This window comes from Stenella coeruleoalba, assembly GCF_951394435.1.
Source record: "Stenella coeruleoalba genome assembly, chromosome: 11".
Taxonomy (NCBI): Eukaryota; Metazoa; Chordata; class Mammalia; order Artiodactyla; family Delphinidae; genus Stenella; species Stenella coeruleoalba.
In genome coordinates, this window is record NC_137157.1 from 91,996,888 (window position 1) to 92,011,684 (window position 14,797).

The 14,797-nt window shown below is 46.3% G+C and overlaps 1 protein-coding gene across 2 annotated transcripts in view; it reads right to left on the minus strand.

Moving 5' to 3' along the window:
• Positions 1-14,200, minus strand: part of FAM234B (family with sequence similarity 234 member B) — a gene marked incomplete at its 3' end in the record, with an annotated part of 35,737 nt that extends 21,537 nt beyond the window's left edge. Inside the window, exons 1-3 of one of the 2 annotated variants that reach the window (XM_079936164.1) lie at positions 13,990-14,199; positions 3,641-4,039; positions 93-191 (exon numbers count right to left, since the gene is read on the minus strand). In XM_079936164.1, coding sequence (XP_079792290.1) covers positions 93-191; positions 3,641-4,039; positions 13,990-14,026 — 535 coding nt within the window. In that variant the 5' untranslated portion in view covers positions 14,027-14,199. Of the gene's footprint in view, positions 1-92; positions 192-3,640; positions 4,040-13,989 lie in introns of both variants that reach the window. The other variant, XM_079936163.1, reaches the window with a different exon arrangement.
• Positions 14,201-14,797: the final 597 nt, after the last annotated feature.

A 14,797-nucleotide genomic window follows, 5' to 3' on the forward strand; every position in this document is an offset into this window, starting at 1 on the left:
CCCGCTCAGGAGGCAGCCCCAGCACATCCTCTGAGCTCACACCCTCCGCTCAACCAGCTTCTCCCGCCAAGGCTCCGAAGACACCCTCTTACCAGCGGTGCTCCCATTCCCTGAGGTCACGAAGGAGAGAAGCACGTCACGCAGGCCGTCTCCGTTCACATCCGCCAGGTCCAGTGGAGACAGGTCCCCACCTGATGGACACATGAGAAACACAGGGTCCGCGGCAAGTTACACAGACCAGCTCCCTGCTCCAGGCTGGAAAGGGAATGCTCCGTAAAAACAGGCAGACTTCTGGGTCCTAGATAAGATACACAGACCCACTTCTGCCTGTGCCTCTCGCCAAGGACAGCTAGAATCCCTGGGCATTAAACATAAAACAAACATGAGAAGACTCTGGAAGGCAGAGAGAAGGCAGACCGGCTGGGGACGGCGAGACCCAAGGAAGGACAGCTGGTGGCTTCCCTGGGTCTTCTCTGGCCTCATATCCCAGACAGGGTGCTGCGGAAGCTGGCGACCCAGAAATGCCAACAGGGACACACAGAAGGCCCCAGAAGAGCTGGTCCCCAGCCAAAGGACAGGAAAGGCACAGCCTAGCAGGACAGAAAAGTTTTCCACAAGAACTGCTCGACTCCAACCAAACGCCACAGACCAAACTGTGGTCCCAGCCAGCCCCATAGCGAAGGCCAAGAGGAAACCCTTGCCGGGCTGTAACAAGGTCCCTCTCACCCCACCAGGGTCAGGTCAGAGAAGGCCGGGTGGGGAGGCTGGACTCCCATCCCCACCTAGCAGCACTCAGGCCTCCATACACGAGGGAAGCCTACGGTTCTATCCCCACCAAGCATTAACGGGGCAGCCGCCCAGCCCTGGCGTCAGCAGAGGACTGATGGGAACCTGCACCTCCGTCTCCGCCCGGCAGTGACAAGGTAGGTAGTGTCATGCCCCCCCACACCTCCAAACAGTGTGGAGTCAGAGGACGCTTGCCAAACTCGGAGAGAACTCACACATGGCTAGTGGAAGTGTAAACTGGTACAACCACTACGGAAGGTAATTTAAGAGAAACGCCTAGGGCTGGACACGCACACACCCTGTAACCCAGCCATTTCACCCCCAGGTTTATGCCCTAGAGAAATCCTTACACACTCCAACAGGAAACATGCACAAGAATCTTCTCTGTGGCATTACTTATTTTTTAAAAAACAGAAGTCACCTACATGCTCATCGACAGTAAAGTGGATCGATAAATCATAGGACATTCATACCGTGGAAAATTAGTGGTGAAAATAAACTCCAGTGACAGTACATTGATACGGATAAACCTCCAACGTATTATTTAAATACGCTGAACAAAAAAGCAAGTCACAGACAACTACGTGATTATATCAATATTTACATGAAATTCAAAAACAGGCAAAATTAAAGAATATATCATTTAGAGATGCATATCTACGTGGTAAAACTTTAAACACAAGTAAAGGAATAACGACACAAAACTCAGGAGAGGAGAACCCTCTGGCGGGGAGAGGGGGATACGGTCAGGAGCGACACATGGGGAATTGCAAAGATCTTTACAAGGTCTTATTTCTTAAACTCGGTGGTAAATACACCAAGAATTCATTACTAGTCTTTACGCTGTATATAAATATTACAAGAGCTAACTTAGAAAAAACAAAAAAGGAAGGAAGAGAGGGAGAGACACTCTATGTGTAGGAACATATCGTAAGACATAGCCACCCAGTTTTGCCTTAAGAGAAAGTAAAGATGAGAACGAAGAACTCATCAGAAGCTAATTCAGCTGGGATCAGAGAAGGGTCAGAGAGAAAATGTTTCTAGATCAAGATGATGCAGGGGTGTGGGCATACTGTAGGGAAGGGAAAAGTTTTCCTCTGCCTTCTTAAGGTTTCTAGCTGAGACTGACATAAGACAGATGAACAAGGGGAAAGCACTCATATTTTATTTAATAAAATTGTGCATGTGCATGGGAGTTCCCACAGTTAAATGAAGACCCAAAGACGTGGCTAGGCCGCAGTGTTTATATCCCGCATAGCACGAAGAGCGGCGACTGGAAAAGTAACTAAAAAATATGAGGGAACTACAGGAAGATGAGGGTTATTCTAACAAGGTCTGTTTGTACGAATGTCTCTCTGCCTCAACCCCGTCTCTGGTGATAAGAGTGTTCTTTCCTCCTGGAATAGGGAGGGCATCTTTCACCTGGGAGTTTCATCTCCTGCTTTTGGGAAGAATCGAAGGTCAGAGTGGCCCGCTTGCACCTGCTATTGGTCAAATGCCTTTAACTCAAAATAGTCAATACACCAAAGTGCCACGGTGGGCTGGTGTGTTCTGAGCCCCTTCAGCCTGGTGCAGTTTTCAAGGGACAGGACTGTTCAGCACCGACAGTTAGATGGGATCCCCAATCTTGACCCAGGGCAAGCTGTTTTAAAGAAACCCGCTCCACAACCTACATGTCCATCAACAGATGAATGGATAAAGAAGATACGGTACACATATACAGTGGAATACTACTCAGCCATAAAAAAGAAAGAAAACTTGCCATTTGCAGCAACATGGATGGATTTGGAGGGTGTTATCCTAAGTGGACTAACTCAGACAGAGAAAGACAAATACCGTACATCACTTATATGCGGAATCTCAAAAATACAACATACTACTGAATATAACAAAAAGAAGCAGACTCACAGACACAGAGAACAAACGAGTGGTTACCAGTGCGGAGAGGGAAGGAGGAGGGGCAATGTAGGGGTAGGGGATTAAAAAAAAGGGGTTTACAAGAAATCATGTGTGTGAAACTTCTGAAAATTGGAAAGTACGGTAAAATTTAAAGACTTTCATTCAGTAAAAAAAAAAATAATAAAAAATAAAGAAAAATGAGACAAAATTCCTTGGGTAGCACCATCCCAACCGTCAGGAGCAAGAAAGAAAAGTTGCGGCAAGGAAGCAACTCTCTTTTCCTTGAAAAGAAATTATTTGATCAACAACAAGGTCCCACTGTCTAGCACAGGGACCTATATTCAATATCCTGTAACAAATCTTTTCCATAGTGGAAAAGAATATGAAAAAGAAGATGTGTACAAAACTGAATCACTTTGCTGTACACCAGAAACTAACACAACACTGTAAGTCAACTATACTTCGATAAAAAAAGAAAAAGAAAATGAAAAAAAAGAAATTATTTGGAAATTCAATTTAGATCAGGCTTCTACAATCAACAGAACCCCAAGGGCCCTACAGGAGCTGTGGCCTCTGGCCTGGCCAGGATGGGAGCTTCACTGTTCTCTGTAAACCGCCCTTCCCACAGCTTTGCTCTCCCCTGATGCAGCCCCGGCTGCATGGCAGGACTCAGCAAACCAGGGTTCTCTCCTCCCTGCGTCTAATTAAGACCTTCCCCAGAGACACACAGCGCAGCGATACTCCCAAGTTTTTGGAGCCATACAGATCCATCTTTCTGTCTCATTTCAAATCCTAACCTCCTAACCACCTCCACACACAGGGGGAGAAATGCTAGATGACACACACGTTAATTTGTAAAGACTTGGAGGAAATCTTCAACGTAATCAGAAGCTTGCCGGAATGACACGCGATCATGAAGTTTCACAGACTTAGAGCTAAAGGTCCCGCAGCTCACCTCCCTGGGGGCCCAAGCGGCGGCTCCACGTGCTGTGCAGGCCTCGGGGGGGACAGGGGATCAGGAAGGCACACACGAGCACCAGGACCATGGAGATCACCAGCATCAGCAGGAAGACGGATGTGCGCACGTAGGACGCGATGGAGGAGGCCGCCTTCTGCTCCAGGGCCCCCAGGGGCTCCAAGGGGTACCCCTCCGTGGTGACCTCCGAGAGATGGGGCTTCCCAGCCCCAGCGACCTCAGCATCCGAGTCGGGCTCTGGTGCTTCTCCCAGCGGACTCTTCCCGTTCTTGACCCCTCCGTTCTTCTGCTGCAGGTTAAGCACGAGATCATCTTCACTCTCGTCGCTGTCGGCCTGTGTGAGGGGGTCATACTCCCCCAGGTCCGGGCTCTTCTTCCCTGAAAAGACAGAAAGCCAGACGGTCAAGGAGAACCTGGAAGGAGGGACCTTCGGCAAACACACAGCAACAGTAAACACCTAGGAGAACACACAGAACAGAACGGAACAAATCTACGTTGACAAGCCTGAACCTTGGAGCCGTCTATAAAATAGATTCCAGCGAAAAGGGGGAAAGAATGGGGGAAAAAAAGAAAATCAGTGCTCTAGAATTATTGCTTTCATGAGCTTAAGAACATTGCAAAAGAAACAAAGAAAGTGGCAAATTTCAAATACATTTTAGCTTTTTTTTTTAAAAAAAGCCCTCTCTTAATTTGTGTGACTCTGACAAAAAAGACCATAGCTCTTCTATGAAACCTTCCATACACCTGATGCGCATACTTCCTTTGATTATCTCAGACTGGTGACGTTCCGATCTTTCCTGCGACTCCTCTAAACTATATTTTTTAACATTTTTTTAAAATTTATTTATTTTTGGCTGCATTGGGTCTTTGTTGCTGTGAGCGGGCTTTCTCTAGTTGCAGCGAGCAGGGGCTACTCTTTGTTGTGGTGCGCGGGCTTCTCATTGCGGTGGCTTCTCTTGTTGCGGACAACAGGTTCTAAGCATGCGGGCTTCAGTAGTTGTGGCACATAGGCTCAGTAGCTGTGGCTCACGGGCTCTAGAGGGCAGGTTCAGTAGTTGTGGCACATGGGCTTAGCTGCTCTGTGGCATGTGGGATCTTCCCGGACCAGAGTTCCAACCCACGACCCCTGCATTGGCTGGTGGACTCCCGACCACTGCGCCACCAGGAAGTCCCTCTTTAAAGTCTTTATTGAATTTGTTACAAAATTGTTTCTGTTTTATGTTTCGGTTTTTTGACCCCCAGGCATGTGGGATCTTAGCTCCCTGACCAGGGATTGAATCCACACCCCCTGCATTGGAAGGCAAAGTCTTAACCACTGGACTGTCAGGTAATTCCCTCCACTAAACCTTTAGAACAACTGTTCTCTGCACAGTTGGCCTGCTCCTCACAGGCCAGTATGTGTGACTTCCCAGTTGTTGCTATGGAAACCACATAGAAAGTCAAATGCTGAAAGTCATCTGGAGACGTCTTACCAAAAACTTGGTTTTGAGAACCTCCCTGCAAGTCTATCGCCCTTTCAGTACATGTTTCAGTAAACAGTGGTTACCCGAAAACTGCTATTCTGAGCCTGCATCCGAGATGGGTGGGATCCAGCCGGCACAAGGAGGTGAACGACTTGTCTTGAGGCTGGTTTACACAACAGGCACCCTGGTTTGACTGAGACCATATCTTTGCAGGGGTGGCCAGAGGCAGGCATTACGGGGGGCTTAAGCCCACCTCTTCCTGAGCCACCCCTGGCCCTTGCAGCCAGCGACTGGATGAGTTTATGCCTTTATTTTAGGCTATAGCCAAATAAAAACCAAGAAAAAGTGGCTGGTTTTGGAAATTACCTGGTAAGCTATCACTAATGGAAACTCTATGGTTAAATCCTTTGTTAAGAAGACATATAAAAAAGAAAATACAACCCGGATATTTAAAAGGGGAAAAGGAAGGATTTCTCATGTTCTCTGGTCACTGGGATCTTCGTGATGTCACTTCCTTTTGTCCAATAAATACTGAGTTTGATTTTTTAAGGTATTAAATTAAAAGAAAATTAAGCAATTATTAGAAATTTCATGCACAATAGTACCTCCAGGGTATGCCACAGAGTCAGTGCAGCTGACTCCCATAATTTTTATATTTCCTCTATGAACCGAATGGTTTTATTAATTAGGGCCCATCATTCCCTAACCATCCCAGATAACTTTATTTATAATAGTTTGCAAACAGAACCATAGGTTGTTGTAATATTAACTCTAATACTTTTTTAAGGTTTTTTTTTTTTTTTTTGGCTAAAAAAAAAATACACCTGACAGAATGTTTTAAATGCGCTGCCAGCATATGGTGGAGTATTATTCAGCCTTCAAAAGTAAGGCAATTCTGACACATGCTACATACAACACCGGTGAGTCTTGAGGTCATTATGCGTGAAATACGCCAGTCACCAAAACACAAATACTGTATGATTCTACCTATATGTAGTCACATTCACAGAAACAGGAAGTAGAATGGTGGTTTCCAGCACCTGGAGGGAGAGGTCCATGGTGGGGTTGTTGTTTAGTGGGTATAGAATTTCAGCTTTGCAAGACGAAAACGTTCTGGAGCTTGGTTGTACAACAATGTGAGTATTCTTAACCAGACCGTGCACTTAAAAATGGTTAAGATGCTAAACTTTATTATGTGTATTTTACCACAGTTTTTTAAATTTCAAGTTAAAAAAAAGAATACACTTGACAAAGAGGAAAACCTATACAGCAGCCCCAAATCTCAGGGTTCTTAGAGACTTTGAAGGTCACAGAATCCACCTCCACCCGTATCCCAAACATGCACCTCCTTACCAACGCCCACCGGGCAGTCACTCAGCATACACCTCAGCGGAAGCCTTATCAGGGAACTCACTACCCTCCCGTCTAGAAAGCAGCGCCTTACTCTGATTCAGGAATCTACTTCTGGGCGTTTGCCAACTACCTGTCTTAGTTTTAATTTCTGGGACCCCTCTTCCCCATGCACAATACTTGAAGATACCAATCATAAGAAACGTAAGCTACGGTATTTACAAGCTCAAGTCCTTACGATAGCAACCTTAAGTCAAATCTTCGCTCCATCTCTCATTAACTGTGTGACCTCAATGAAATTTCTTCACTTTAGTAACCTCAGTTTCCTTATTTGTGAAATGGGATAATTATCGTTCCTACCTCATATGACTGTTATGAGGATTAAATAAGATAACATAGGCATGGTTCTCAGTCCTGCCTTAGGGTCACACTCAGTAAATTTCAGCTTCTGTTATTATGGTTGGCATTCTATCTCCCCACTGCCTGACCCAATCTCCTCAGCCCCGGTTAAATACCTCTACCTCTTCAACCCATTACTTGAAGACGCATTGTTTCAGATGCTCCACAACACCCTGGTCACTCTCCTCTGGACACAAAGTGACATGTCTGTGCTCTTTAAAGGATGGTTCCCAGACGTGAATACAGTCCCCAGGGTGCAGCGTGACCAGGGCAGAGAAGAGCAGAACGGTGTCCTCCCTAGTCAGAGAGGACACTACAGTTCAATTCCTGTAACCTAGGAGCGGGCCAGCTTCCTTGGTAGCCCCATCACACAACTGATTCAACTAAAACTCCCACGCGCTTTCTACACACACTCAAGCTGTCCTGTAATTGCACAGTTTTTAGTGAAAAATGTAGCATCGACCCTTACTGAATTCAGTCTTGCTAGTCACTTTCCACCCTGCAACAAACACAGCCTAAAACAGCACCTTTGCCAAAGTGAAATCATGAATGAAATACTGGCGAACAAAACGGTTTAAAGGAAATGCACTTTTATTATATGATATACTATCACAGGCAGGAAGAAAGCTCGACTGCACACGCTGCAGAAATCTGTAAATTCTTTAATAAATCTATAAAACTAAATTGCAAGCATTCTTTTTGTTTTCTTTTTTTTAACATCTTTATTGGAGTATAATTGCTTTACAATGGTGTGTTAGCTTCTGCTGTATAACAGTGAATCAGCTATACATATACATATATCCGATATCTCTTCCCTCTTGCGTCTCCCTCCCCCCCACCCTCCCTATCCCACCCCTCTAGGTGGTCACAAAGCACTGAGCTGATCTCCCTGTGCTATGCGGCTGCTTCCCACTAGCTATCTATTTTACGCTTGGTACTGTATATATGTCCATGCCTCTCTCTCACTTTGTCATTCTTTGAAAAAAAGCCGCTGTTGAACTGATCCCTCTAACAAAATTATGTGCTTCTAGTTAATGATGGCAAAGGAAGGCCTTTCTGTCTGTCTCTTCCTAAAACCAGGGGGCGGGGGGATAAAAAGAAATAAAATTGCGGGGGAGGGAAGGGAAACAGCCACATTCCCAAACTAGAATTTATGGAAAACCGTTGCCAAAGGCAGTGAAACTTGTATCCAACTAAGGAAGTACAGTAAGAACAGGGACATACATTTCAAGTCTCCAGCAATGAGCAGAGTTCACAGAATTAATAACGGTGATGACGTGGATGTCAACTGGAAATGTACTGAGAGCTACTATGCCAGGCACTGGTCCAAGCATTTACAGGGATTAACTCATTTAATCCCCACAACAACTCTAAGAGGTAGGTATTATTATTATTCCCATTTTCATCAAAAAGATGAAAATATATAGAGAGGTAAGTTGCCTAAGATCACAGAATTAACAAGAAAAGCCGGGATTCAACCTCAGGCAATTTGATGAGAGTCCACAGTCCTAACCAATCAGTTATGCTGCCTCCCTTGTTCCATGGATATAAAGCCAAACCAAATAATCTCTTGCTCAGAAAGACAAAGTCTGGGGTCCCAGAAGCACCAATGAGCCCCATTCAACACCACAGGGTCAAAGGCGAGGTTAAGACTGAAGGAGAAAAAGCACAAGCTTCTCTCCTTTTAAGAAGCAGGCTGGCAGCACGGCAGGTTAGAACAAGCGCTGATGGAGTACCGTCAGTTCTCGAGAGGAGGATGTTTTGGACAGTGTGGGTCCAACAGGGAGACCGAAAGCAGACGGTAATTCAAAGAGGGCAGTTTCATATAAAGAATTATTAGACAGTGATAGGAGAGTAAATATGGGAAGAGAAATCCAAAAGGTATCCTAGGATGGGGAGACTGTATCCCAGGAAGGACAAACTTGGTATTTAAAGGGTCCGGATCCACTTTCACAGATCAGGCAACAAAACTGAATGTGCAGCTCAGGGGCAATAAATTGATAACTGGCACAAGAAGCGAAGAGAAGTAAACACTAGTCAGCACTCTAAGGCCCTGTGGCAAACGCCAGCCAGGAGAGAAACATCCGCAAAGGAAGAGCACTGATGGGAAAGGGATCTGAGTTGACAGCCTAAATTAGTTCCAGCCTCCAGCTGCCCCAGCTCACTCAGCTCCTGCCCACGGGTCAGCCAACAGCTGGCTTTAAAGCAGCCACCCATCTAGATATGAAGAGGAATCAGAGAGGAGCCATCATTAGTACCTGGTCCACAAGCTACTGCAAAGCTCTACAAATACCTAAGAAAGAAGTTACAACAAAACCTAGCGGACGAACCCAGCTACAGAACGAATGCTGGACAAATTCTACCACGAAACGGAAGAGATAATGAACCTACACTTCCCCCTGGGATCCAAGAAATTCAAGAAATAGTCTTCTCTGAAATAAGGGCTCATAAGAAAAATATAGTATTTCTAAGAAGAAATGACAATGCAATAGAGAAGATGAAAAGTAAACAAGGAGAGCTCAGGAAAACGATGGAAGAAAATAAAGCAATTTTAGGGACTTCCCTAGTGGTCCAGTGGGTAAGACTCCGTGCTCCCAATGCAGGGGGCCCGGGTTCAATCCCTGGTCAGGGAACTCTATCCCACGTGCACGCCGCAGCGAAGTCCCGTGTGCCTCAACTAAGACCTGGCAGAGCCTTAATTAATTAACTAATTTAAAAAAAAACAGTTTTAGAAAGGATATCCTTACTGGGATCAGCAAAAAGAACCGACATGGCTAAAAACAGCGTCAGAGACTTAAAGGATAGACTGTGAAAATCAAGCAGGATGAAATGGAAATAACAACAGTGGCTGGCAGTTTTGAGCACTTACTATGCTCTCTTCCAAACCCTTTTACTGTCTTAGCTCAGAAAATCTTCACAGCAACTCTTAAAGGTAGACACAGTATTATCTCCATTTTAAAGATGAGGAAACTGAGGTTTGGAAGTTTAAGTACCTGGCCCATAGTTAAACAGCAAGTAAGTGATAGTACAAGGATTCAAACCCAGGCAGTCTGGCCTGAAGCCTGGACTAACTATCTCTGTGCTTCCCATGGGAAAGATCAAAGCTTTGAAAAGGACTAGAGAGAAAGGGACAGATATAAAGAACAAAAGTGGGGCCTCCCTGGTGGCGCAGTGGTTGAGAGTCCGCCTGCCGATGCAGGGGACACGGGTTCGAGCCCCGGTCCGGGAGGATTCCACATGCCACGGGTCGGCTGGGCCCGTGAGCCATGGCCGCTGAGCCTGCGCGTCCGGAGCCTGTGCTCCGCAACGGGAGAGGCCACAGCAGTGAGAGGCCCGTGTACTGCAGAATAAATAAATAAATAAATAAAAGAATAATCAATATTGAAACATATCCTAGTAAAGGCACCGAACTTCAAGGACAAAGAAGGAATCCCATAAGCAGGCAGGCCAAGGGGAAAAGAATCAAGTCACTAATGATGGGACAAAAATCAGGCTGCCTTCTCCACAGTAACGTACGTTTCTAAACGGCAGTGCGGCAAAATAGAAGAATCCTCAGAGAAAGAAGAGGGGCCGCAAAGTCCAAGAACTGACCCCACACGACACCTCTGAAGCGCAGAGGCACGCATGCAAGACCGCAGAGGCTTTCTTTAAGGGACCGCAGCAGACTGCCACGTGTTCGTGCCCAAATTACAGAGGAAGATACATATTGACTTTAACACTATTAATATATATGTTTCCAGAAAGTGCAAAGACAAGCCCCAGCTTAATTATTACAGACTGCAAGTTTTAATTAGAGAAGTCCTAAGTAAATTTTTTTTTTCTGTCTATTCACAGAAAAAGAGGTAGACAGTACGCTGACTTGCCTAAAATTATACTCAGGCTGAGGGGTAGACACCAAATCCTTGCTTCAACTTTCCCACCCTCTTGGCTGCTGATTTCAGCTACCACTCGCATTTTTAGTCAATGAAAGGTTTCCAAAGAATAAAGAGGGGACACTGATTTCAGAATAAATCAACATAAATGAGCTTTCCATGGCTGTCACTTTTCCTTATAGGAAGACTGGGGTTACTAGGTAAACAGCATTCCCAAAATGGGATAGAGGAAAACATCGGTAGGAAAGACACGCAACTGTACCACCCCCAAGTGTTTTCAGGAAAACATACTATAATACATACTATTCTATGACATGCACTACACTTCACACAGACTATCCTACACACTCTACTGCAACTAAAGGGAAATCATTCGCATCATGAACTAGTTTATCCAGGGCCACATAATCTTTCCAAGTTACATATAATGAAACAAACCATTACAATAACATTACGCTCTTATATTCCCTTCAGTGTTTGACCTTTAAACTTTTTTTTTTTTTTTTTGGTGGTACGCGGGCCTCTCACTGCTGTGGCCTCTCCCGTTGCGGAGCACAGGCTCCAGACGCGCAGGCTCAACGGCCATGGCTCACGGGCCCAGCTGCTCCGTGGCATGTGGGATCTTCCCGGACCGGGACATGAACCCGTGTCCCCTGCATCGGCAGGTGGACTCTCAACCACTAAGCCACCAGGGAAGCCCTGACCTTTAAACTTTTAAATGGACTAAAAATATATATTCTTAAGAGATAAGTTGCCCCATCCCCTGCTTTATGACTGTCACACTGCCCTTCTGTTATTAATTAACCTCATTCTATGCATGTGGACCAAACATCTTTCCATCTTGAGCTTGGTGACAGGGTACGAGACTGAAATACATCCCCAGCAACTGTTCTTTCTTCACCAGGTTGATGGACATCTGTCATATGCACATTACATCAGGTCTTCCTCAAGGTTAACACATTTGTAAAGATCATGGTGCTAATGATGAAGATAAGAATGGTTAATTAACACTTACTGAATACTTAACACATGTCAACGGTCAACAGACTTCTTAAGGACATCCATCTCTTTTACGACGCCAGATAACCCTACTGCGTGGCATACAGTGAATGTTCCACAATAACATTATTATTACGTATGAAGAAACTAAAGCTTAAAGAGAATAAGTAACTAATCTGAAAGAGTGGATTTAACCCAAGTCTGTTGCATGCTCTTCACCACCATTCTACTCTGCTTCCCTACACGTAAAAATAGTGAGGATGTCATTGTGGTGATCATTTTGCAACATCTACAAATATCAAATCATGAGGTTGTATACCTGAAACTAGTATAATGTTATAGGTCAATGATACTCAATTTAAAAAAAAAAATAGCGAGAATGTTAACTAAGGTAACATGATACAGTAGCCCAAACAGGACAGTAGCTTCACAGATCCAATTACAGGGTATCCAAAAAGAGCTCTAAGAAAGCAACTTCTACCTAAAAATTGTATTTGGGGTGGAGGGGAGAAAAGGGCAGGAGGGAGAAAAGCAAAAGCACAAGCAAAAAACAAAAAACCCACGTCACATAAAAGAACATATGGCCTTTGTACCTGGGCCTAAAAGTATCAAAGGCTCCTGAGCGCTGAGGGCCCTGCTGCCACCCAAACACAGGCCCAACGACCAGACTGTGCTTCCCTTCCCTGTCGGCTGACCAAGTTACTGCAACTGAATACTCCAGGAGTAATAATACCAAAGCCTCCGCATGCAAAAGAGCTCAAGAGTTTCGAAAGCAGGATTCCCAGTCTTTGAGAATGACAATTACCTATGCAGGAGGGGAAGCAGGGGGGCAAGGAATCTAAAAGAAAACAAGAAATAAAGCTAAATATGTCTGACACCCCATTACCCCTTGGGAGGATATCATCCTACACTAAGGATACATAAGGCTACTCTCTTCAAAGTCAATGCTGCAGGCAGAGGGACGTGTCCCCCATTTCATTCCAATATTACATACACAATCCAAGAGAGATATTATCAGTGTTCCTTCCGATGTTCTAATGAGCACATGCGGAAAAAAAAAAAAAAAAGGTGTCTGAGGTCATGAAATCTGGGAACAGAAATGAAAATTCATAGCCAGCCCAGTGTCATCCGTGGCACAATGTAGCAGACTGGAAACTCCTTGAGAAACAGGACCCGGTAATCCCCCTGAAGCCTTATGCTGGATGTCCGCCAGACACCCAACTAGCACTTTCTACCCAAGCAGGCAAAACAACTGTTTTTCCCACTAACACCTTAAGTTACCAACAAACAAATGTTTATAGCTTAATATTTAAAACTTATTTAGGTTAAACCATAAATTTTTCTAAAGCCTTAACGTCTAAAATTTATTTGGGCAGAATAAATATACTTTTATTAAAATAGCACATTTCTAGTAGCACAGTCCCATGCTGGAGGTTTAAGAGGAAAAACAAAAACAAAAAACTTGGAGCTGCTGCCCGAAGTACTGAATTAGCTCTGGAAGTTGACATCACCACGAGTGCCTCCTGAAAGAATATTCCATCCATTATCTGCAACTTGCAGGTGCCAAATAATTTCCCTCATAAATGCTCAGAGCCAGAGGCCGAACAAGTGGAACCATAAGCCCAGGATCTAGAGTCAGAAGACCCCCCCATGTTCAAGTCCAAGCTTTTCCAATACTGCTTGTGCGACCCTGGACAGGTCAATTTGCCAAATAACGCATTTTTTAGGAGGGGAAATGCCTGTCGCACCTACCTCAAGGCAGCATCAATGTTGTCATTAAGTGGAGAGGGTGCTCCAAGGGGTCACTCGCCATCCTGCGGCTCCCTGACCCCGCCCAGGTCCAGCCCAAGACGGAAGGAGTTGGAGACCCTGCGGTACCTCCTTCGCGTAGCTCGGGAAAGGATGCTAACCTCACCGCCCTCCCCCGGGGACAGTGGCGACGGGCGCCCTGACATTCGCCGCCGCCGCAGCGCCGAGCCACCATCCACACGCGCCTCCCGCGTCCCTCCCTCCGTGTTTCCCAGGCTCGCCCAGCGCCGACGACCCCCAACCCGCCGAACGCCTCATTTGCCCCCTGGTGGCGCGTGGACCCCAGCCCGCGGGGGCTGCACCGCCTCGCCTCCCCGCGCCGGCAGCTGCGCCCGGGTTGGGGCCAGACCCCGATCGGCTTCGCCCCCGCAGTCTCGCCTCCCCATCTCCCCAGGCCCGGCGGAGGCGGGGTGGTCGCGGGGCTGCGGTTTCTTACCCGGGAGCTTGAGCGCCCTGGACAGCACGGTCGCCATGGCGGAGGCCCCGCTGCGCGTGCGCGCTCTCACGTCCTGCCGGGAAGTGTAGTTCGCAGTCGGGGTGCGCGGGGTCAGGACCTGGAAAGGTGGGAGCCGGACCGCGAGGCAGGGCCGGGAGGAGGGGCCGGGCTGCGGCGTCCGCGCCCACGTGGCACTCCTCCCGCTCTACTCCGCCCCCTCGGGGACAGACCCCTTATTGGGCAGGTCACTTCGCCACTCGGAGCCTCACTCTCCTCCTCAGTGAAATGGGGAAATAATACACCGCATAGGTTTGCAGTGAGCATGGAATGAGATAATAGTAAAGTAGGGCCGGGTTGTGAAATGCGCGTGGGCTTTGGAGTCGGACGGGATTTGAATCCTGCCCGCATCCATCACTCGCTGGGCCATCTTGGGCAAGGCACTCAGTCTGGCTAAGCTTCCGCTTTATTTTTTAAATGGAGACAGTACCGCCTACTTCATGAGCGCATTGTGAGGATATTATATAATCTGTTTAAAACACGCAGCACACAGTAGGCACCTAGTAAATGCGTTTCTCTATGTTTCTTAGGTAAAAGTCGAGGTTTCCTGGAGCTCTAAGCCTCATCTCTGGTTACCAGTTCTTTCCAGGTAATCCACACAGCACCCTACCCCGCAGCTTCTAGCTTGAAGGGTCTAAGGAAGCAAGAACAGACCTGCTTCTTCCCCACAGGCACCAGGAGATCGGCATTTTACTCCAGGAATGCTGAAGATATTATTCATCTTAGAACTGAAACGGACCTTAGAGGCTCC